At 40.6% G+C, this 25,741-nt stretch overlaps 1 protein-coding gene across 6 annotated transcripts in view; it reads right to left on the reverse strand.

The window, feature by feature from the left end:
• Positions 1-25,741, reverse strand: part of FBXO16 (F-box protein 16) — a 64,459-nt gene that overhangs the window by 23,199 nt on the left and 15,519 nt on the right. For 3 of the 6 annotated variants that reach the window (XM_055295832.2, XM_055295836.2, XM_055295831.2), the window contains exons 3-6: positions 23,371-23,406; positions 12,930-13,136; positions 6,494-6,658; positions 2,309-2,541 (exon numbers count right to left, since the gene is read on the reverse strand). In XM_055295832.2, coding sequence (XP_055151807.1) covers positions 2,309-2,541; positions 6,494-6,658; positions 12,930-13,136; positions 23,371-23,406 — 641 coding nt within the window. Of the gene's footprint in view, positions 1-2,308; positions 2,542-6,493; positions 6,659-12,929; positions 13,137-13,833; positions 13,880-23,370; positions 23,407-25,741 lie in introns of all 6 variants that reach the window. The other 3 variants (XM_063610883.1, XM_055295838.2, XM_055295835.2) reach the window with 2 other exon arrangements.

The raw sequence follows: 25,741 nt of genomic DNA on the forward strand, positions 1-25,741 counted from the left end.
GGATTCTACATGCAAAACAATGAAATTGGACCCCAGCTTTATATCATATGCAAAAATTAACTCAAAATGGGTCAAAGACCTAAACTGCAGAACTAAAATCACAAAACTCTTAGAAGAAAATATACAGGAAAATTGCCATGACATTGGATTTGGTAATGATTTCTTGGATATGACCCCAAAAATTTAGACAAATTGGACTTCATCAAAATTGAAAACTTTTGTGCTCTAAAAGATGCTATCAAGAGAGTGAATGTCTCAGGTGTCAGGTCTACTTGGAGAAATGAGCTTCAGGGTTGCTCTGTTTCATTTGTTTAATCTTTGCACTATCTCTTGATTTTTCTGTCACCAACCTGACTCTAGCTCAGTCTCTCTGGCTTGCTCCATTCCCAGGACTTCGATCTCGATTATGTGCCTCTGAAATTGGACCTCTGTGGAGTAATACCTCAGCCTTTCTTGTATCTGTGTGCTGGTTCGTACTGGGCTGGCACTGTCCATCATGCCCGCAGTAGCCACCAAAACTTATGAAGACCTAACAACTAGCCAGGCATGGTGGCTCACGCCTGTAATCCCAGCACTTTGGGAGGGCGAGGTGAGAGGATCGCTTGAGTCTGATCACTTGAGTCTGGGAGTTAGAGACTAGCCTGGGCAACATAATGGACCCCGTTCTACAAAAAATAAAAATGATAATTTTTTTAAAAGGCTTAGCAATTTTTAAAAAATGCCTAAATCCTTGACAGATCCAATCCAATGGTCCTTGATTTGTGTTTTATTCATCTAGAAGTGAAAGGTAATGCCCTTTTACTAAGGGAAGCATTTAAGCAAGACAGAGGCACCTCCATCGCCGCACTCACCCAGACTTCTTTCAAGTACAATATTTTAATAAACAACAAAGGAGCTCCACCAGGAAACCCCAAAGATCCAAGGCTGTTTCACATATTCTGCATCTTTGGGGAGAGCTGAAGAGTCACTTCCAGCTTAAGATATTGTACTAGAGGCCGGGCACGGTGGCTCACGCTTGTAATCCCAGCACTTTGGGAGGCTGAGGCGGGCGGATCACGAGGTCAGGAGATCGAGACCACGGTGAAACCCTGTCTCTACTAAAAATACAAAAAAATTAGCCGGGCGTGGTGGCGGGCGCCTGTAGTCCCAGCTACTCGGAGACGCTGAGGCAGGAGAATGGCGTGAACCCAGGAGGCGGAGCTTGCAGTGAGCCGAGATTGTGCCACTGCACTCCAGCCTGGGCGACAGAGCGAGACTCCGTCTCAAAAAAAAAACAAAAAAAAACAGATATTGTACTAGAGCCCTATTGGCTCTTGACAGGATGTTTTTAGGTTTGAAAGATACTCATGAAGAGATTTCTGGTGTGTTTGTCAAAGAACCAAAAATCTTTTTTCTTTGTTTTCTTTCTCTCTTTCTGTCCTTTTTTTTTTTTTTTTTTTTGAGTTAGGGTCTAGCTATGTTGCCCAGGCTGGTCTCAAACTTCTGGGCTCAAGTGATCCTCCTGCCTCGGCCTCCCAAAGTGCTATGATTACAGACACATGCCACCTTACCCAGCTTTACTTTCAGAATGTATTTATAAGTACATATTATATATATATATATATATATATATATATATATATATATATATATATTACAATCAGTAAATCTAATGAGTGTCAGGTTTCTTACCATCAGAAAAGGGAGTCACAAATACAGAAAGGATAAAGGCTAGAATGAACCCTTTGGTGCTGGACTGCAATTTAATATTAAAATATTAGAAAAGGCCGGGCACAGTTGCTCAAGCCTGTAATCCCAGCACTTTAGGAGGTCAAGGCATGTGGATCACCTGAGGTCAGGAGTTCAAGACCAGCCTGGTCAACATGGTGAAACCCCTGTCTCTACTAAAAATATAAAAATTAGCTGGGCATCGTGGTGGTCGCCTGTCGTCCCAGCTACTTGGGAGGCTGAAGCAGGAGAATCGCTTGAACCTGGGAGGTGGAGGTTGCAATAAGCTAAGACTGCACCACTGCACTCCAGCCTGGGCAAGTGTCAGAGCGAGACTCCAGACTACATCTCAAAAAACAACAACAACAAAAATTAGAAGAAGCAATGTTAAATCATTACTATTACAAAATGTAAACAAACTGTAACCAATAGAGCAAATTTGCTACTAATGGTTAGTATCCTGTTGTATTACTTTTTGCTTCTATGTACTGAAAAGCTTTTGTATTTCACAGTAAGTTCTATTTTCATCTCTTCATATACTGAAATGCCAATAAATTATTTCTAAAAACAAAGAAGTTGAGAAGAGCACGGAGCTTCTTACCCTTGCCAGACAGTCTCCATGGGGTCACAGTTGTCTAGGTAATTAAAACGAATGATATCTGTTGGATGCTTATCAGAAGATCGCCAGGGTGGAAGTGCTTTCTCCCCTGAGTTATTCTTCTTTCTTAAAGAGGAAGAGGACCGAAAAGCTGATAAAGGGGACTGTTTTTCCTCTGGAGAATTGCTTGTAACTAGTTGAACATCAGGGATTACAAATCCATCCTTTGGGGGTGTCTAGAAGAAGAAAGTTAATTATGTTCTCAAAACACTATAATACACTGGGTGTGGTAGCTCACGCCTGTAATCCCAGCACTTTGGGAGGCCAAGGCAGGAGGATCACCTGAGGTCAGAAGTTTGAGACCAGCCCGGCCAACATGGTGAAACCCCCTCTCTACTAAAAATACAAAAATTAGCCGGCTGTGGTGGCTGACACCTGTAGTCCCAGCTATTCGTGAGGCTGAGGCAGGAGAATCACTTGAACCTGGAAGGCGGAGGTTGCAGTGAGCCAAGATTGTGCCTTTGCACTACAGGCTGGATAACAAGAGCGAGACTCCATCTCAAAAAACAAAACAAAACAAACAAAAAACCACACACTACAATAATAATAATAATAAAACAAAGAATATATTGATGTGAGTTGGCTGAAGGATAAAAAAAGAAATAAAAAATAAACAAAAAAAGGAATAATATCATCATCATCATCATTGCCATGATCATCACCATCACCACTGTCATCATCGTCATCATCATGATCACCATTACCGTGGTGATGATTATAGCAGCCACCACTCCAGGAGTACCTGCCATGTTGCAGGCACCGTCTCAGGCAGTTTTCATGCATTATATTGTTTAACCTTCACAATAACTCTGTAAGGTAATCATTACTACTTCCATTTTGTAGAAGAGGAAATAGAATATAGGAGAAACTAATTAATTTGCCCACTACTACAAAGTAGTAAGTTGGAGGGCCAGAATTTGAATACAGGACTGTCTTGCTTCAAGCCCGCACATAAGACCTCCCTATCCTACTCTTCTACTATACCATTGTCTAGTTTGTCACAACTGCAGCTGATTTATTCATAAAAAGTTCACATACCCCCAAAAAAGCACTCCAGCTCTCATGACCTCTAACACATAGAAACAACTTTGAGTTGTAGAGAAGTAGACTAGAAATTTTATCAATTATCAAAACCTCAACCACTCCCAAAGAATACTTCTGCTTTAATCTCCAAAACTGAAAGCCTGTCTCGTGTGTGTGAAATTCATAACGTTTTTATGTGGTTGTAGCCTAAGGAAAGTACTATTGGTATGTTAAGAAGCCATTAAGGGCTTAATTTTTGTTCATTAAGAGATTAGGGAAGCTTTGCTTGGTAAATCAGTTTGCTTCCATTGTTGGTGAAAATCAAGAAATTCCTCAGTTCCTCCAAGCATAATCAGTTAGTTTCTCATCTTTGTTTCAACAGCTCTTTGTATACAATTCTATTACAGGATAACGCTTAGTACTCAGTGTTGTAATTATTTGTTTATTTGTCTATGTCCTGGGCTACTAGACTAGGCTCTGTGAAAGCAGGGTTGGGATCTTTCTATGTTTAGCACCTAGCTCACAACAGTGTTTAATAAATATTTATTCAGGCCAGGCGTGGTGGCTCACGCCTATAATCCCAGCACTTTGGGAGGCCGAGGAGGGTGGATCACATGAGGTCAGGAGTTCAAGACCAGTCTGGCCAACATAGTGAAACCCCGTCTCTACTGAAAATACAAAAATATTAGCCAGGCATGGTGGCGCATGCCTGTAATCCCAGCCACTTGGGAGGCTGAGGCAGGAGAATTGCTTGAACCCCAGAGGCAGAGGTTGCAGTGAGCTGAGATCACGCCACTGCACTCCAGCCTGGGCGACAGAGTGAAATTTATTTATTCAATGAATGACTATAACCTAGAAGCAGATTAAGAAGACATTTCATATTTACATAATTGATAGAGCATTATTGGTTTAGTACTCAGTATTTTGTGCAAGTCTCATTCAGAATGGACATTGATTTCATTTCCCTGAGCTTATATTGAATTAAATCTGTTTTTGCTGGAAGAGGTCTAGTTTAATACTGCTAGGAATAAATAACATATGATAATAAAAAAATTCAGGGGGTAATTTTAGGCATAAATGCTAGTAGTTATATGTAAAAAATCATTAATTCTGTACAGTACAAAATGCTTACACTTTAACAAAATAGGTAATAGTGAAATCTGTGATAACTTATTTGTATTAAGTAAACAAAATTTTTGTTCACACCACCTGAAGTCTTTTGGAGAATTTTCCTAATCATGAATAGATGTTGAATTTTGTTAAATGCTTTTGTTTGGATATATTGAAGTGATCATATATCTTTTCTCTATTTAAAAAACGTGGAATCCTTCATGAATTTGCATGTCTTCTCTGCATCGTTTCAATTTTAGTATACGTGCTACTCAAACATGCACTTTTTTCTCTTTTATTTCGTGAATTACATTGATTTTTTTTTTTTGAGACAGTCTTGCTCTATTGCCCAGGATGTAGTGCAGTGGCTTGATCTCAGCTCACTGCAACCTCCACCTCCCGGTTTCAAGTGATCCTCCTGCCTCAGCCTCCTGAGTAGCTGGGATTACAGGTGTATGCCATCATGCCCAGCTAATCTTTTTTTTTTTTGAGACAGAGTATTGCCCTGTCACCCAGGCTGGAGTGTGGTACAATCACAGCTCACTGCAGCCTCAACCTTCTGAGCTCAAGTGATCCTCCCAACTCAGCCTCCCAAGGAGCTGGAACTGCAGGAGTGTGCTACCACACCCAGCTAATTTTTAAATGTTCTGTAGAGACAGGGTCTTCCTATGTTATACAAGCTGGTCTCAAACTCCTGGCCTCAAGCAATCCTCCTGCCACGGCCTCCCAAAGTGCTGGGATTATAGGCATAAACCACTGTGCCTGGCCCCAAAGTCAGTTATATATATGAAACTCACAACTTCTTTTCATTTTACTAGTTGGTTAATCACTTTTCTCTCCTCTGTCCCTGAACAGCCTGAGCTTCAGCTATTGCTCCCTAACTGAGAATGAGATGCAAGAGAAGTCTCACTAGGAAAGGAGTCAGAGCTACGGGAATTTTCAAGAGAACTTTAGAAATTCTTCACTTAAAACTCTCTCTTTAAAAGAAATCCTCATGGAGCATACCAACTACTGAAATCAGAAAGACTTTTATCATTGCAACTTTAACAATATTAATTATGCATAGTTTATTACTGTATTAAGTGTAGATGGAGTCTATTTCAAGAAAACACAATAAAGCCTAAACGGAAATAAGCAAGCTAGGGGTTGACTGTTCATATTTCAAAAGGATTCTCCAGTTTTAACAGGATTCATTGCCATTTTTTTTCACAAGATTTAATACCCCTGTGGTTTTAAAAATCATTTTAAAAATTTAATTTACACATAATTTTTCAGGAACTCATCTATTGTACAAAATGATACACAACTCTGCATGTGTATAGATAATGCTATAAACAAAGGGCTCATAAAATTTTCCCATAAATTATCTCATTAGCTGGGACTATACGAATGAATATAAGCATTGGTTAGAATGCATAGGAAGCTACTAGAAAAAATTATTCTTGCATTATTTACTTTTTATGAATATATGTAAATGCTCTACATTGCTTAGTTCCTAGCAAAAACTAAGAATTCTAATATGCCCATGAGGCCCTTCCCTGATGACTCATTTACTAGAAAACTTTTCCTTATAAACGATACAAAAATAAACTTCAGCTCACTTGGTAGAATCACAGAAAATTTGAATTAGTAAAGTAAAACTTGAAGACCCATAGGTAACAAATACTTCATGTTACCCACAGAGTCCCCATGTCAGAACTGTCTGATATCACCGTCAGAGACACAGAAACCAGGGACCCAGACAGAGAAAGAAGTTCCATGGTCCTAACCGCCGGGATGCAACTGTGGTTTGGGAGTGGCAAATGAGGGCTCTCAACTAACATGGATGTCTTGAAAACAACTATCAAGTCTCAGAAAAGGGGAATTTTGAAATCACAGTATATGTCCTTTGAAATACCTCCCTTCCCCAACTTCCAATCTGATGCTTTATTCTTAGTTCTAGAATTTGCAAAGAGCCGATGTTTGCAAGCTTGTGGCTTTCTGTCTAAAATTCACCTTAGGCTTGGTAACATGAAGTTCCTTCACCATTTGAATATAGTGCTTCTTCCAGATCCCCTGTTCAAAGGGAGTTGGAGAGAAATTGATGTACCAGTTAAACCGTAAACATTTCAGCATCCAGAGCTGGTCCAGCTCAGCTAGGTTCTTCCAATGCCAGCACACCTGGAAAAACAATTACAATTAAACAAAACCAAATCAAACAACCCCCTCAGTTTACATGCCCACTTTCTCTAGGTTTTGAGCTGTCATCCTGGACCTGAGATAACTTTTTTGTCCTTTGCCTCCAAACCATAGCTTAAATGGTTACCTCCTACCTGAAGTGTTTCCTACCCAGGCAGATTTAAAGTAAATTAGCATTTGCTTTAAATGCTAATTCAGATTTAGAATCAGAGTCAATTAATATTTATGGAGCACCTATTAATTATCTTCATAGCAACCTAGGGAGGTAGGTACAATTATTACTCTCATATTGCAAATGAGGAAATTGAGGCTCAGATAGACTTTGGAACTTTCTAGAGGTTTCTGAAGGTCATATAAAAGTTGTATAAGGATTATATAAACTCAGGTCTGCACTTTGTTTATTCTTTTCATGGTGTGCTTCCTTTTCCCTCCTGTATAAGTCCATTTTCACATTGCTGATAAAGACATACCCGAGACTGGGTAACTTATAAAGAGAAAGATGTTTAATAGACTCACAGTTCCATGTGGCTGGGGAGGCCTCACAATCATGGTGGAAGGCGAAAGGCATGTCTTACATGGAGGCAGGCAAGAGAGAATGAAAGCCAAGCAAAAGGGGAAACCCTTTATAAAACTATCAGATCTCATAAGAGTGACTCACTACCATGAGAACAGTATGGGAGAAACCACCCCCATGATTCAATTTTCTCCCACTGGGTCCCTCCCATACCGGGAACTACAATTCAAGATGAGACATAGGTGGGGACATAGCCTAACCATATCACCTCCATTCTTTCAATTTCACTAAATATAAATTTTATAAATGGAATATAATCACTGATACTATGTGATGTATAGAGCCTTTAGGATTCTACAAAGCATAAAGCACTTATTCTGTACATACCAGTTCCATAGCATTATGGCTAATCCCACCCATCCAGCAAATGGCAGAGATGGCCCTACTATGTGTAGCAATATTTATAATAATTTACCCAAGGGTTTGAATAAGTCTTGCCAGAAACTAGGATCAAGTTCACATATAAAGTTGAAACTAGGGATTCAATGTCTTAGTTGTAAGAGTTGCAAAGATGACATAAAACCTTCAAGCCCAAATTTCACCCTTAGAAAACTGGCCTCTTTGTCAAGATTAATTAAATAATTAATAATTTTTGAGTGCCCCCTCACCCCCAAAAGGGGAGCACTCTGTAATGGCCCTTGCTATCCATACACCTATTTTTCTATTCCTCTTTGCCTCCCTCCTTCCACCCACCATTTATTGAGTTCCTACTATGTTTAGCATTGTTTTATGTGCAGAAGATGAGGCGTTGAGGAAAGAGTAGGGCACAATTAGAAGAAATAAAAGATTCAGGAAAGGTTAGGGAAGGAGGAAAAAGTTTAGAGGATTTGATAGAGCCCTGCAGGCAGCAACAGAAATCACATTTAGTTTGTTCGACCCAGAAACGAAACAACACCCACCTCATCTCCATATGGTAAATTAGCTCAGAACTCAATGGAGAGATGGAGTGTTTGGGAAAGGGAAGGGGGAGAAAAGTCTCTCAATCTCTCAATTCTTATTGCTTTTCCTTCTTCTTCTTTTTTTTTTTTTTTTTTTTGAGACAGAGTTTTGCTCTTGTTGCCCAGGCTGGAGTGCAGGGGCGCGATCTTGGCTCACTGCAACCTCCTCTTCCCGGGATCAAGCCATTCTCCTGCCTCACCCTCCCGAGTAGGTGGGATTACAGGCATGCACCACCACGCCCATCTAATTTTGTATTTTTAGTAGAGACGGGGTTTCTCCTCTTCTTTAGATCATGGTTTGACCTGAGTACTTAAGTTGTTTTTCTTCCCAAGGCAAATACAGTTTTTGTTTTTTGTGTTTTTGTGTTATTTTGTTTGTTTAAAGGTAGAGAGGAATGAAGAGAATTGAAAGGTAAGTAAGAGCTTTCGAATCAAGACACAGTTCCTCCACAACCTTCCATCTTTTTAAAACAGCAACGACTTTATATGGTTTACTTTAAATCTAGCTGAAGAATGATGGTCTGTGTCTTCCCCACAGTCAGTGGTGAGAAGAAATTATGACTTACAGTGCATAAAGATGATAGAATTAGCTATTTCAAATAACATTTCCCTCTAATAATAATATTATCCTTGTGGAAAATGAAAAATTCTAAGAAGTTTAACCCACGACCCCATTAATCAGAGATGGCCATTATTGACAACCTGGTAGAGTTCTTCTCATTTCAGTCCTTATTTGAAGTATATACAAAAGAAAATTGGGAAACTCTATATACAACTTAAAATCTTTCTTTATTTTAAATATTATAGTATCTCTGTTCTTCCAAAACATGTTTACTAATGGTTGCATAATAATGCATCATAGGCTGGGCGCAGTGGCTCACGCTTGTAATCCCAGCACTTTGAGAGGCCAAGGCAAGTGGATCACCTGAGGCCAGGAGTTCCAGACCTGCCTGGCCAACATGGCAAAACCCCATCTTTCCTAAAAATACAAAAATTAGCTGGGCGTGGTGACATGCACCTGTAATCCTAGCTACTCGGGAGGCTGAGGCAGGAGAATTGCTTTAACCCGGGGTGGGCGGAGGTTGCAGTGAGCAGAGGATCGAGCCATTGCACTCCAGCCTGGGTGACAGGAGTGAGACTCTGTCTCAAATAATAATAATAATAATAATGCATCATATATGGCTGTATGATACCCTCTTAGTACTGGGCATCCAGATTGCTATGTTCTTTTAAAAAATCATTTCAGGCCAGGTGTCGTGGCTCATGCCTGTAATCCCAGCACTTTGGGAGGCCAAGGTGAGCAGATCACTTGAGGTCAGGAGTTTGAGACCAGCCTGGCCAACATAGTGAAACCCTGTCTCTACTAGTAAAGTACAAAAATTAGCCAGACATGGTGGTGCATGCCGTAATCCCAGATACTCTCGAGGCTGAGGTAAGAGAATTGCTTGAACCCGGGAGGTGGAGGTTGCAGTGAGCCGAGATTGTGCCACTGCACTCCAGCCTGAGCAACAGAGCAAGAAAGACTCCATCTCAAAAAAAAAAAAAAAAATCATTTTTGGAATAGGTATCTGCAAATTAATACCAAATTCAAAGAAACAAAAAATCATTTTTAGAATAGGTATGTGAGTATTAATACCAAATTCAAAGAAACAAACATCACTACCCCCCAGTTACCCATTCTTCTCCTTGGATGACACCACTGTTACAAGTTTCACTAGAATATTCTAGGCATATAGTAACATATATATATATATATATATTTTTTTTTTTTGAGACAGGGTCTCACCCTGTTGCTCAGGCTGGAGTGCAGAGGTATGATCATAGCTTACTGCAGCCTTCAACCCCCCAGGCTCAAGCGATCCTCCTGCCTTACTTAGCCTCTCAAGTAGCTGGGACTCTAGGCACATGCCGCCATACCTGGCTAATTTTTTTTTTTTTTTTTTTGGAGACAGGGTCTCACTTTGTGACCCCAGCTAGAGTGCAGTGGCATGATCTTGGCTCACTGCAGCCTCCAACTCCCAGATTCAAGCAACCCTCCTGCCTCAGCCCCCCAAGTACCTGGGATTATAGGTGCACACACCACCACACTGGGCTAATTTTTGTATTTATAATAGAGATGAGTTTTCACCATATTGGCCAGGCTGGTTTCAAACTCCTGACCTCAAGTGATCTGCCCACCTTGGCCTCCTAAAGTGCTAGGATTACAGGTGTGAACCACCTCTGTGCCTGGCCTACCTGGCTAATTTTTAACTTTTGTAGAGACAGGGTCTTGCTATGTTGCCCAGGCTAGAGTACAATGCTGCAATCTTGGCTCATTGCAGCTTTAACCTCCTGGGCTCCTTCCTCAGCCTCTCCAGTAGTTGGGAATTTGGGCATGTGTCACTGAACCTGGCTAATTTTTATATTTTTTGTAGAGATGGGGGTCTCGCTATAATACCCAGGCCAGTCTCAAACTCTTGGCCTCAAGTGATCACCAGCCTTGGCCTCCCAAAGTGCTGGGATTACAGTCAAGTCACTGTGCCTGGCCATATATATTCTTTATTCTTTACAAAATGGTAGGACAGTTCTACAACTCTGCTTTATTTTTTTTTTTCCAATGACATATCTTGAGATAGTTGCAACTTATTTACCCAGTCCCTCCTGGTAGACATTTTCATTGTTTCCAACCTGTTGCTAGGACAGACAATGCTGCAATATTCTTACACAGGTATGGCTTTTACCATGTTGCAGGATACCCATCAGACAAATTCCAAGAAGTGGAACTGCTGGGGCAAAGGGAATTTTTATTTGAAATGTTAACACTGCCCATTGGTTCTCCATGGTGGTTACATCAATTTATCTAACAGCAATATATGAAAGTTCTTGTTTCCCCACATCCTCACCAATACAGAATATTATCATTTAAAACAAATCTCAATCTGAGTCATGAAACATCTTTCATAATGCCATAATGAGGCTAAGCATCTTACATATTTTAGAGACATCTGCATTTCTTTTTCTGTAGATTACTTGTTCATTTCCTTTGCTCATTTTTATGCTGGGTTGTTGGTCTTTTTTTTTTTTTTTTTCTTAATATAGATTTATAAGAGTTCTTTAAAAAAAAAAAAAAGAAATTAGCCCTTTGCATGCAATCGATTTTTTTCCCTGCCTACTGTTTGGATTTATTTATGGTGTTCTGTTCCATGAAGAATATCTTAATTTTTATAGTCACAATTTAAAAATCTGCTTCTTCATTCTTGCTCATGATACATGAAATGAAGAAAGCAAGTTTTAAATTGCATATTTTCTTTTAAGACTTCTGGGTATCATGGAATACTCACAAAGGCTTCCTTTCTTGTTTTCTTTGAGGACTTTAATAGTTTCCTTTGGTTTTATCTGTCTTTTATCCTACTGAAATTTTTTTTTCCAGAGGGTTGCTCAATTGCCCCTACGCCATTTATTAATACATTTTTTTTTTTTTTGAGACAGAGTCTCGCTCTGTTGCCCAGGCTGTTGTGTAGTGGCACAGTCATAGTTCAGTGAAGCCTCAACCTTCTGGGTTCAAGTAATCCTCCCACTTCAGCCTCCCAAGTAGCTGGGACCACAGGCACACGTCACCACACCCACCTAATTTTAAAATGTTTTGTAAAGACGAGGTCTCCCTATGTTGTCCAGGCTAGTCTTGAACCCCTGGGCTCAGGCAATCCTCCCACCTCAGCCTCCCAAAGTGCTGGGATTACAGGTGTGAGCCACCACACCCGGACCCATATTTTCTCCCACATTCATTTTCTTAATTTTAAAAACTAAAGTTAACATGTCACACATATATGAATGCACACTGGCGGGTAATTTCTGGTCTTGCCAGACTCTATGAAAAGACTCAACAAAATGACTACCAGTTTTATATCTAAAATAATTTAACTTCACTTTAATACAGGATGAATTACTTATAAAAGAAAAAAAAAGTAACAATCAGCTCCTTTTCCAAGGCCTGTATGAGCACACCTGCCCACTTGGATCTCTTTTAGTCTCATTCTCTTTTGTACATATCTCATTAGGCCCTTATGTTGAGCTTTTTCATTCATGAATGCCCTGTGCTCTACAATTGAGGACCTTATTGCAGCTGAATGCTGTGCAGTATAAGACAGTCCTGCTGATGAACCATTTCTTACATGTGTATTTAATTCCCCAACTAGCTAATACTTCTTTGTTGTACACTAATGTGGCTTATACTTTTTTCCCCATTTGAGTTCTAAATAGAGGTGGACACAAAGATGGTGAAGGTTAATCCAAATGTACAAACATATTGATCATCCCTTCTCTTTCTTAGTTTTGCGTGTGTGTGTTTGTGTATGTGTGTTTGTGTGTACGTGTGTATATGTGTGCATGTTTGTGTATGTGTTTGTATGTGTTTATGTGTATGTGTACATATGTGTTTGTGTAGACGCGTTTGTGTGTGTTTGTGTGTATGTGTGTATGTGTGTGTGTGTTTGTGTGTATATTTGTTTGTGTATATGTGTGTGTTTGTATTTGTGTGTGTATATGTATGTGTGTATATGTGTATATGTGTGTTTATGAGTATATGTGTGTCTATGTGTATATTTGTGTATGTGTGTATATGAGTGTTTGTGTGTATGTCTGTGTGTGTGTGTGTGTGTGTGTGTGTCTGTATGCCTGTGTTTCCCCTTAACTTCTAGTTTCAAGTTTCAAGTTTCCTAAGGCTGTCCTCACAAAACACCACATACCCCTTCCTTGCCTTTACCTGTGCACAACGACAAAGGCTCCGGGGGTCCAGGAAAGAAAAGATGTATAAAGACAACACCCTTGGAAGCTTGGTCGTAAAGTCCAGGGCTTCTGCTGGAATTTTCTCTTGAAGCTTTCGACAGCAGAACTTTTGCTGAGACAGCGAGCAGCGCTCCAACAGACCTGTGAGGATTCTTCTTCTTTGAGAGTCTGTCCATTTGTCAAACTAGAAAAACAAAACAAAGCAAAATGTAAAAAGCTCCAGGTTTAGTCTGATAGCAGATTCATTACGAGTTAGAGACGACAATGGCATAGAAAGGGAGTTTAGTAATTTATTTCTAGTATTTATTTCCCTAATCCGCAAATTCCATGCTTTGCCACCTGTCTTCTCTCACATTTATATGGGAGCATGTGCATGACCTAAGCGTGCACACAGAAGTGCATGTGACCTCAAAACTTGCAGTCACATATGAACAATAAATTGGGAGCTGGCCATATTCATAAACTGAGAATATATCTGCTTATAAAACACAATTTTAAGATAAAATAACTGCGCAGCTCCTCCCCCCAAATAGTTTCTGCATTATCCCATCAGTGCTTAAAACAGCAGGACCAGAAACAAACCCTTGTATTCACAATTGGAGATAAAGTATTACAAGCATATATCCCTCAGAAGGAAAGTATATTGGGGTAAATTCTCACTAGTATGTAAATGACTGATATGATTGGAGAGGATGTGTTGATAAAGGAGGACTTGAAGAGAGGAAGTGAATGCCAAAGGAAGCCAGGGTATGTCCAACAATTGGCTACTTCACAATTTTCCTCAGAGATTACCCTGAACAACACCCAAGATCAGGGAATGACCAAGGATAAGCACCTTGAGACTGCCCAAAACCAAAAGAGAAAAAGGGAACAACACCTACCAGCTCAGTGAGCCACTTCACTGGAAGTCTAAATCTCTTTTCTTCCCTGTCCCATTGGGGAAGAGAAAATAGGGAAGTTTGAGCTGGTTGTATTTCTGTATATTATTGCATTTCACATATAGATATTCAGTACAGTTATTATAAACAGAATTTTTTTTTTTGAGATGGAGTCTCACTCTGTCACCTAGACTGGAGTGCAGTGGCACAATCTTGGCTCACTGCAACCTCCACCTCCTGGGTTCAAGTGATTCTCCTGCCTCAGCCTCCCGAGTAGCTGGGATTACAGGCACGTGCCATCACGCCTGGCTAACTTTAGTATTTTTAGTAGAGACAGGGTTTCACCATGTTGGTCAGGCTGGTCTCAAACTTCTGACCTCGTGATCTGCCCACCTTGGCCTCCCAAAGTGCTGAGACTACAGGTGTGAGCCACTGTGCCCGGCTATAAACAGAATTTTATAATCTGTTGATAATATTTTAGTCATAATCATAAAATACACTGACTACCTAAAAAGGCATGTAAAGGAAAAATTTATTTTTTGCAAGCCTTCCAACAAGTTAACTTCGTCACAGTTGTACAATGTATTTTAAATTTAATTTGATTTTTTTTTCTTTTTGGCTTCTCCAGGGTCAACTTGATATATATTTTTTAATTAGTAGCGTTAAAAAACAAAATGTTAACAAATTGCGTTTAAAGATCTAATTGGCTTTTATTAGCGATTCATGAATCAGGTAGCATCCCATTAGAAGAACTGATAAGAGCTCCTCAGAGCTGAGGAGAGGAGGTTGTTTGGCTTCAGGGGCAGAAAAGGGTTGAAGAAAAGAGAAATAGGCCCCGTGTGGTGGCTCATGTCTGTAATCTCAGCACTTTGGGAGGCAGAGGCAGGAGAATCTCTTGAGCCCGGGAATTTGAAACCAGCCTGAGCAACACCCCATCTGCACAAAAAAATAAAAAGTTAGCTGGGTATGGTGGTGTACGCCTGTGGTCCCAGCTACTTGGGAGGCTGAGGTGGGAGAATTGCTTAAGCCCGGGTGGTGGAGGCTGCAGTGAGCTGTGGTTATGCCATGGCACTCCAGCCTGGGCAACAGAGAGAGGCCCTGTCAATAAAAATAAAAAATAAAAATAAAAAAAAGCAGAAATAAGGAACAAAAAGTGGATTGATTGTTTCAGAGTTACTTTCCTCATAAGATTAAAACAGAGAGGACTTTCTTATGCCAGCTCAGATAAACTGGGGCCCTTCAGATTGGTTGCTGTGAATCTCCTGTTTTGTTTTGTTTTTTTTTTTTTTTTGGTCCTGTTTTTCATTTTAAATTTAAACTGGCACTTTTTAAAGTTCAGTTTGATTACATGAGAGTGCCTCCATTCTGGGTTGGTTTGGTCTGTTGGGGCCTGGTATAGGAGCTCAGTCCAAAACAATGGCCTTCCATAAATTTTAACATTAGAGGCACGGTGGCTCATGACTGGGAGGCCGAGGCCGGTGGATCACGTGAGGTCGGGAGTTCAAGACCAGCCTGACCAACATGGAGAAACCCCGTCTCTAATGAAAACACAAAATTAGCCAGGCATGGTGGTACATGCCTGTAATTCCAGCTACTCGGGAGTGTGAGGCAGGAGAATCGCTTGAACCCAGGAGGCAGAGCTTGCGGTGAGCCGAGATTGCGCCATTGCACTCCAGCCTGGGCAACAAGAGCAAAAACTCTGTCTCAAACAAACAAACAAACAAACAAACAAAAAATTAACAGTAGAATAACAGTAGAAATACTTCCTAATTAAAACTATTCACTACTATAGATTTATTCTATGACCCACAAATCTCACTTTGGAGACTATCACTGCGGTGGGGAGGAGGGGGACCCTAAAATGAAAAAACAAAAACTTTAACTGCGAAGACCACAGGAATAAAACTGATTCATGTGTGAGTGTTCCCTGACTTATCCTAGCCCCGTTTCTGTACAAGCCATGTCTCCAACTCCCATAAAAGGAGACTTGTGGCCGGGAGCGGTGGCTCACGCCTATAATCCCAGCACTTTGGGAGGCCGAGGTGGGTGGATCACGAAGTCAGGAGATAGAGACCATCCTGGCTAACACGGTGAAACCCCGTCTCTACTGAAAAAAAAAAGCCAGGCATGGTGGCAGGCACCTGTAGTCCCAGTTGCTCGGGAGGCTGAGGCAGGAGAATGGTGTGAACCCGGAAGGCGGTGCTTGTAGTTAGCCAAGATCATGCCACTGCACTCCAGCCTGGGCAACAGAGCAAGAATCCATCTTAAAAAAAAAAAAAATAGAGAGAGACTTCTTTCCCAGCTCTTTCAGATGGGTTCTCAGGAGAATAAGTGAAGAGAAACCAGGCCAGAATGGCTATGGCCAGGGGAACTGGCCCTAGAAGCTGAATTGATCTATAAAATAAGAGCCAAAAGGAAGGTGAGAGGCGAGAGAGGAAGAACAGTTGGAAAGTTGGCTTGACGGGGGTTGCGGGGCTCACAGAGGCGATGGTAGCCTCTATGGCAGCTAGTGTGGGACAGCTGGGGAGTGAAGGAAGATTGGAGGAGTATGGCTGTGAGTTTTGAACTGGATCTCCCGTTTTCCTTGAAAGAGACAAAATGAAGATTGGAATTCATTTCATTTATTTTTTATTTCATTCTGTTTTTTTTAGAGACAGGGTCTTGCCGTGTCGCCCAGGTTGGCGTACAGTGGTGCAATCCTAGCTCACTACAGCCTCAACCTCCTAGGCTCAAGGGATCCTCCCACCTCAGCCTTCTGAGTGGCTGGGATGTGCTACCACATCTGGCCTGGAATTCATTCTAAAATTACTTTTGGGCAGTGCTATGTGAGTCTGGTGGGGCTGAGCTACGTTGAGACCCAGGATGATTATGGTTACAAAAAATTTTCATAAGATATTATGGCTGCCACAACAAAATCAAAGATAACTCAAAATGCCTAATAGTAGGGGATCAGCTAAACAAACCATAATATATCAACATGATAGGGGAAAGCAGGGCATTATGGGTTGATGGTGGGCTTAGGAATAAGACAATTTGGTGTCTCACTCCCAATATTCTTTTTTTTTTTTTTTTTTTTTTTTGAGACGGAGTCTTGCTCTGTAGCCCAGGCTGGAGTGCAGTGGCGCAATCTCGGCTCACTGCAAGCTCCGCCTCCCGGGTTCACGCCATTCTCCTGCCTCAGCCTCTCCGAGTAGCTGGGACTACAGGCACCCGCCACCACGCCCAGCTAATTTTTTTTGTATTTTTAGTAGAGACAGGGTTTCACCGTGGTCTCGATCTCCCGACCTCGTGATCCGCCCGCCTCGGCCTCCCAAAGTGCTGGGATTACAAGCGTGAGCCACCGCGCCCGGCCTCACTCCCAATATTCTATTAGTTCTTTTACTCATCAGAAATATGTCAGCCTCGATTTCCTCATTTATACATTAGAGATAATTACATCTACTTTGTAGGGTGGTTGTGAGGATTAAATACAATAATATACGTATAAAATTCCTAATAGAGTGCGTGACTCATTGTAGACATGGCAACTGCTATTAGAAAATGTCACAGCGATGTTAAAAATAATATGTATGTGGGTTAAGTAACTATAAAAAGACGTGCGCATAAAATTACCATGTTTGTACATTGACAAGGATGGAAAGTGCATTGAGAATAAATGAGGTTAGCTCATCTACTTTCCTGCTGTCCCCAAAAGAGAATGGGCTCAGGTTGCAGAATGAGTGATTTAACATGAATATAAAAGAACATTAGTATTATACAATACTGAAGAAATCTATAAAAGAAAACATTAAAACACTTTCTCCAGCGATTAAAAAGATAATTACATTGGTTCCTCATTTATTTCCCTGATTACAATGGTCAGAGGTAATTTGTTTGGCTATGATAGGTGTTCTTTGCCTCAAGGGATTTTCCTTTCTATTTGTGTTTGTTTAGGCTAATAGAAAACTAATTTACATTCCTTAAACTACCAACTGAAGAAGGTTAGATGACTCAGAAGAATGCTGAACAGTAGGAGAAAATCCCTCTAGGATTTAGAAGGTGCTAGAAATAATCCAAAAAGTAGATAATCCATGGAGGGGTTAACTGTACAGGAATTCAGTTATCCCCCACATCTCTTGCGTCACCTCTCAAGCAAAAATATCCCTAACTGAGTAGCCAGGGAACTCATGTATGAGATTGGGGGACCGTCAGGACCATTATTCTCCTATTCTAGCATCACGTACGGTACCTTGCTTCCCAATTCATTCCTGAAGGATGCCTTTTTAAAGGCTTTCTTGACTCAATGTAACTGTGCACATCCTATTTTTAGAGTAGTTGTTACAAGGATTCTTGCTGCCATTTCAGGAAGTGAGAAAGTTGCTAGGGCGATCAGGTTCCACCCACCTCACACTGAATGGCTAAAAGAGGGTGGGAGGGGGATAAAGAGAGAGGCTTGTTTCTGTTGGCTTATTGGTTATATTATCTCTTCTGGTTGAGTTTCTGAGTCCTATTATCAAAAATTTAATTTCACAAAGTGTAGATACGTTTTTGTCTTAAAAGTTTCAAATAGGGCTGGGTGAGATGGCTCACGTCTATAGTCCCAGCACTTTGAAAGGCCAACATGGAAGGATTGCTTGAGCCCAGGAGTTCAAGACCAAAACCAGCTGGGCAACGTTGCGAGATCCTGTTTCTTAAAATAAAAAATAAAATAAAATAAAAAGATGGGCATGTTGGTGTAAGCCCGTAGTCCCAGCTACCTGGGAGGCTGAGGTGGGAGGATCACTTGAGCCCAGGAGGTAGAGGTTGCAGTGAGCTGCGATCACACCACTGCACTCAAGCCTTAGCTACAGTGCAAGACTCAGTCTTGAAAAAAAAAAGTTTCAAGCAGGCACATATAGAATCAATAGAATAAAAAATGAAAAGCTTCTTTAACACTGCTCCCCATCAAATCTCACTTCATCTCCCACAGATAACAACTGTTCAAAAGTTTGATGTTCACGCATTTCCTTTTTTTCTAATTAAAAAAAAAATTTTATTAGGGCCGGGTGTGGTGGCTCATGCCTGTAATCCCAGCACTTTGGAAGGCCGAGGCAAGCGGATCACCTGAGGTCAGGAGTTTGAGACCAGCCTGACCAACATGGAGAAACCCCATCTCTACTAAAAACAATTACAAAATTAGCTGGGTGTGGTGGCACATGCCTGTAATCCCAGCTACTCGGGAGGCTGAAGGAGGAAAATGGCTTGAACCCGGGAGGTGGAGGTTGTGATGCGCCGAGATTGCACCATTGCACTCCAGCCTGGGCAACAAGAGTGAAACCCCGTCTCAGGAAAAAAAAAAAAAAATTGTTTTCAGAGACAAAGTCTTGCTATGTGACCCAGGCTGGAGTGCAGTGGCTATTCACAGGCATGATCATGGCACACTGCAGCTTCAAACTCCTGGACTCAAGTAATTCTCCTGCTTTAGTCTCTGGATTAGCTGGGACTTGAGGCAAAGCACCACCATGCCTGGAAGATGGTCATGCATTTTTATACATTCACACACACACATATCTCCATCAGCTTGGTGGCAGTGAAATAAATTAGAGTATACCCATCCCAGGGAATACTATGTAGCAGTTTAAAAAATAAACAAAATGGCTGGGCATGGTGGCTCACGCCTGTAATACTAGCACTTTGGGAGGCCGAGGCGGGTGGATCGCGAGGTCAGGAGTTCAACACCAGCCTGACAACAAGGTGAAACGCTGTCTCTACTAAAAATACAAAAATTAGCTGGGCATGGTGGCGCACGCCTGTAATCCCAGCTACTCAGGAGGCTGAGGTAGGTGAATCTCTTGAACCCAGGAGGTGGAGGTTGCAGTGAGCTGAGATCGCGCCAATGCACTCCAGCCTGGGGGACAGAGCGAGACTCTGTCTCAAAATAATAATAATAATAAATAAGTGAACAAAATGTAGCCACACATGTCCTGATATGTAATGAACTCCAGAGCTTTTTGTCTTCTCATTCAGTCATAGTAGGATGAATATGGCATTTTCTATTTACTCAATTTACTACTGATACCATTACTACTAATACCTTTCCCGTAGGAAGAAAGAAAAAGGAGGAGGAGGAGCAGTATCTTGGCACATGCTTTTTCATGCCTTTTCATGTTCTGAATGAATATTTCTCTAGTATACATAAATAGAAGCTCAAAGGGTACGTGCATTTAAAATTTTAACAGATCCTGTCAAATTGTCTTTAAAAGGTCTTTACCATTTTACATTCCCTCCAAGTGAGTTTAAAAGTATCTTCCTGCTTTCCAGTGAATCCTTTCTTATAGGTTATATTATATATAATATACACATAATGAAGAGCTATATATATTATCTAGCTCTTCAATTTTTGCCATATAGGCAAGGAAGAGAGAATTTGGGAATTTCGTTGTTTTCATTTGCATTTCTCTGATTTTGGTAAAATTGAGCATATTTTACATGCTTATTGTTCATTTTTTTAATATTCCTCATTCTTATATTAGCCCATTATTCTGTAGGGATATTTGTATTTTTCTTATTGACTTGTAGGAACTCTTTATATATCCTGGATATTAATCATTTTTCTATCATGCAGTTTGCAAAATAGTTTTCCTTGTTTCTCTTTTGAATTCTAACTCTGATTATGGTTGTTTCCAGCAAGTTAAAAGTGATGCTATCTACTTTATTAAAATGGGGTATTATGTTAGTATTATTTATATTAGCAACAGAGCAGAAGCTGAGAGAAAATCTGAGATGCTTTCTCTTTTCACTTCTCCTGCAGTGTTCTCTCTCAATTTGGGAGGCGATCGCCTTTTCTAACAGGGATTGAAGGGCAGAGAAAATTTGAGAGGAAGGGGATTAAGTAGTAGCATGAAACATTAAAGTAGAAGAGCTTTTCAGTTTCTCTTAATTATTTTATTTGCTGTTGTACAGAACATTAGACAGAATCATGTGCAAATAAATGAACAAAAATTGCCAAATATAAAAATACTTTTGGACTGTCTATCATTGAATACAATTCATATTATATTATATCTCTCACTGTCTAGATTCTTTTTTTAAAAATGATTTCACTTCTAATACTAGATTAAATTTTAAAACTAAGACAGTGCTTGATGCCTACAGTGAAAATCCCAAGTAATGCTAAGTAAAAACACTGGTATCCTTATTTCCCCTTCCTTCCTTCCCTCCTTCCCTTCCTTCCTTCCTTCCTTCCTTCCTTCCTTCCTTCTTTCCTTTTCTTTTGAAAATGCATTTCTTATGTTACTGTCTTGTCCATGAAACACACAAACAAAAAAAATCTAAAAATTAAAATGGAGACAGAAATGTAAATAAAGATAAATTAGAAATATCTCCCTTAAGCCCAATTCATTGGGTTTTTGCAGGGGTATATAGGCTACCATATGACTTAGTGATTTTAAGGAATAAGTTTGTTTGGGGAAAGGAGAAAAACAAGAGACCATTATTTGTTGATTTAGAAAATATCTGTTAATGCCTAGTAAGCATCAAGGAATGTACAACGAAAAACAGGATAGAAGCCAGCCCTGCCTCCGTAGATTATTCTCTTGAAGAAACAAAACAGAGAATCTCACAAAAAAAAAAAAAAAAAAAAAGCCCAGAGATGGATATTTTGATCATCACCCAGGGATGGCCATTGAGACTTTGTGTCCCTCCTTTTGAGGAACACATGAGAAAGTCCTAGTTTTTGATGAAGGATAGTTGTATCTTGTTAGGTAAAAACATAACATTGTTACAGTTCTTGTATGGAAGTGTCAGGATCTATAGAAGGGTATATATGAATGCTGAGTAGCCAAATGGGTAAACTGTGCTGGTTACTAAGCTACTGTCCCTTAGATCCAAATTCATCTTTCTATTTTGGGGTTTGTTTGTTTGTTTTGAAACATGGTCTTTCTCTGTTGCCCAGGCTGGACTGCACCAGTGCAACAGCTCACTACAGCCTTGAACTCTTGGGCTCAAGCAATCCTCCTGCCTTACCCATCCCAAGTAGCTGGGACTATAGGAATGCACCACCACGCCTGGCTAATTTTTTTAATTATTATTTTTGTAGATATGGGGTCTTGTTATGTTGCCCAGGCTAGTCTCAAACTCCTGGCCTTAAGCTCCCCTCCTCCCTCAGCCTCCCAAAGTACTGGTATTACAGTTGTGAGCCATTGCACCTGACCCAAATCCACCTGTCTGTGCTCTACTTTGTGAGCATAGAAGGCAGGATCTCTTGGGCTGGGCATGTGGTTCACACCTGTAATCCCAGCACTTCGGGAGGTCAAGGGGTGTGGATCACCTGAGGTCAGGAGTTCAAGACCAGCCTGGCCAACATGGTGAAACTCCGTCTCTACTAAAAATACAACAAGCTAGCCAGGCGTAGTGGTGGGCACCTGTAATCCCAGCTACTCAGGAGGCTGAGGCAGAAGAATCACTTGAACCCGGGAGGCAGAGGAGGTTGCAGTGATCCGAGATGGCACCATTACACTCCAGCCTGGGCAACAAGAGCAAAACTCCGTCTCAAAAAAAGAAAAGAAGGCAGGATCTCTATCACCATATTTCTCTCCTTTGACAGCTGGCTCCCTGATAAATGCTGCCAATGAGGAGGAAGGTGCTAGAGGGAAACTGAGGGAGGAGAAACTTACTCCTATTTGGTTGCTGTTCCTATCAGGATCACCTAACTCTTTACCCTGACAGTAGCCATTGATTCTGAGGTCCAGCTTTTTTTCCCATACACCCAGAACCATCATGCTTCACCAACTGTATCAGAACCAGCTGGTTGTGATGTCATCTACTTTATTCCATAGAAATCTGGCTTCCCTATGGGGCTGAAGGTCTTCCCTCTGAGCTCCCTGTACCAGGAAAGCTGATGGTAGCTAATTCCCGCAGTTCTATCTCCCTGGAACCGCAGCATTCCCTTTTTGTCTCTTCTGTTCTTCAATATTTGCTTAACCAATCCTTTTCATTTAATTATGTCTGTTAAAGTAAGATACGACTTCTGTTTCCTGACCAAATCCTAACTGATACCTACAGAAAGCACCTGCCATGCTTCTCAGGAAATGAGGAAGCACTCCCTTAAATCCAAGCTGAATTCTCTGGCCTGTGTGGTAATGCTACAGACTGAATGTTTACATCACCCCCAAATTCATGTTGAAGTCTCAACCCCCCAGTGTGATGGGATTAGGAGGTGGGGACTTTGTGAAGTGATTAGGTCATGAGGATGGGGCCCTCATGAAGGTGATTATTGTCCTTATAAAGGAGACCCCAGATAACTCATTCTCCCTCTTCTGCCATGTGAGGACACAGTGAGGAGGTGGCTGTCTATGAAGAGAGGCCTCAGCAGACACTGAATCTGCCAGCACCTTGATCATGAGCTTCCTAAGCCTCCGGAACCATGAAAAATAAATGTCTGGTGTTTTTTTCTTTCTATCCAAGTTGAATAAAATATGTCTGTTATTTATAAGCCACCCAGTCTGATTTTTTAATAGCAGCCTGAAAAATGAAAACAGATAACATAACATAATGCAAAAATAGCACATTTTAAATGTTTACCCATTTGCCAAGCAGGGCTCTTCTCTCTTCAAATACCTACAGTAAGTAAAAAAGAATATGGTAATTTCATATATCATAGTTCAAAATACCCATTACAAGAAGATATCATTAAGGGATCGGTGAATAAACATTCGTTGTATCAACTGAATATTAAAAGACAAATTTTACTCCTGAGGTTATGTATTTTTACCCTGGGCAAGGTTTCTCTCTCTTTTTTCTTTCAGTTTCTACATGTGGAATAATTCATATGAAAGAAGAAGTAATAAGGCTGGGTTCAGTGGCTCACACCTGTAATCCCAGCACTTTGGGAGGCCAAGGCAGGCAGATCATTTGAGCTAGGGAGTTTAAGAGCAGCCTGGGCAACATGGTGAGACCCCATCTCTACCAAAATACAAAAACTTAGCCAGGCATGGTGGTGTGTCCCTGCAGTCCCAGCTGAGGCTGAAGTGGGAGGATCGCTTGAGCCCGGGGAGTTGAGGCTGCAGTGAGCTATGATCATGTCACTGTACTTCTAATCTGGGTGACAGAGCCAGACCCTGTCTCAAAAAAAACAAAAAAAAAAAAAAAAAAAAAGAAAAAAGAAAAGAAGAAGAAAGAAGTAATAGTTTTTTAAAGAGAAAGAAATTTTAAAAATGGAATTATAAAAAGAAATTAATTTTACAATTTGAAAGGAGATGAAAAAACTAACAAAAACACAGGAATATGAAACTCCTCCCCCATCTGAAATGTTTCAATATTAATAGTATGAGAATTTACAAAACAAGTGAATGATCAGTTCTGTTTTTCTATTTCAGTGTATACACATATCAGTGGGCGTATAAGTACGTACACATCTGTAGGATTAGAAATGTGTGTGTGCGCACCTCTGGGCTTCCACTTGAATATTTGTTGGTATAGGTTTATTACAATATACTATTTAGGACAGAAACTAAGTCTTATTCATCTTGACATCTCCAGTAGAGTGCTTACAGAGCATGTTACAGGTATCTATGTTTATTGAATTGAATGAATGTGATTGTGAGAATGAATATCCTTATGGATGTATCAGTACAATGTGAGTATCTTTATATATTGGTGTCGAGGTGTTTTTCTGAGCATCACTGCATATGTATACTTCAGTGAGTGAGGAAAGGAAGACTAATGTGGGGACACGTGGCAGAGAAGGGGGTTATTAAGAGAGGAAGAGAGAGTAATGAACATATGTGAATGTCTCACTTGCTTTATCCCATACACACTCTGTCAGCTTTCAAAATCGGGATTGATGTTTTTCCCTCCTCTTGGCACTTGCTACATTCTCTAGTGCTGTAAGAATGTTCCCACTTGGAGAGGTGGCTCAGGCCTATTTCTTCTCTTTTTATGGAAGAGGCTGAGGAGCTGGTTTTATGCTTCCCACAGATCGTCTTTCCTTCCTTTTTTAACTCTCAAGCTCTGGTTGCCAAGGAAATACAAAATAGGAATTGAAATAACTGGTTCAGCCACCACCTTGGGACCAGTGAAATGTCAGTTTTGCTCTTGGCCAGGGAATCTCTTCTGTCACAGACAGACACTTTTTGCACATAAGAGAAGAATAAAAAGACCCTCCCCCGCAGCTAACTGCCACCTGGGCTACCAGGACCCTCAAATAATGGCAACAGATAAACTCAGAATTTCTAGATGAAAAGAAGTAGAAGAGAATCTGTAGAACACAGAAGAGTCAAAATATCTGGATTCAAACATTGTCTGAATTCTTCTCTATCAATCATGCATCGCCCAACCTGTGCAACCAGTGTTGTCACTTTTCTGATGCCCAGGGATTTCTCTCCTCCTAACTCTTACTCAATTTATAGTTCACGCTTCACTTAGACTTTATAGTGTTTGTTTTGCTCTCTAGTGGTTTCTGTTAATTTTATCTTCCCAAGTAGATTACAACCACTTTCTCTTACATGCTCCACAGAATCCTCAAGTACAGAGTCCATGGAAGGCCCTCAATAAACCATTTTGCTGACTAACAACAAGAAGAAAGCTTCAGAAGTCATAGAATTTTAGAGCTAAAAGGAATCCTAAAGGTCTTTTTGTTCAATTCCTATATTTTAGAAAGGATAAGCAAGGACCTAAGAGGTTATATTTACAGATATTTTAAAAATCTCTGGGTCCAAACTATGTGTTCAGCTCAACACTGCACTTGATTCCTCACCAGATCCTTGGTCTTCCCCATTCTGACTTACATTCTTGATGAACTTCTGCCCATGCTTTGGTCTGACTATAGGAAGAAGAGACCACAACAGAGCTTCAAGAGGAAGTTGAAGCATGGTGTCCGATGATGGTGTGGCCCATTGGAAACAAAAGGAAACTGACTTAAAGGGGAAAAGACAGTCAACAAGAAGGTAGTAGA

Source organism: Symphalangus syndactylus, chromosome 10 (genome assembly GCF_028878055.3).
Source record: "Symphalangus syndactylus isolate Jambi chromosome 10, NHGRI_mSymSyn1-v2.1_pri, whole genome shotgun sequence".
Classification (NCBI taxonomy): domain Eukaryota; kingdom Metazoa; phylum Chordata; class Mammalia; order Primates; family Hylobatidae; genus Symphalangus; species Symphalangus syndactylus.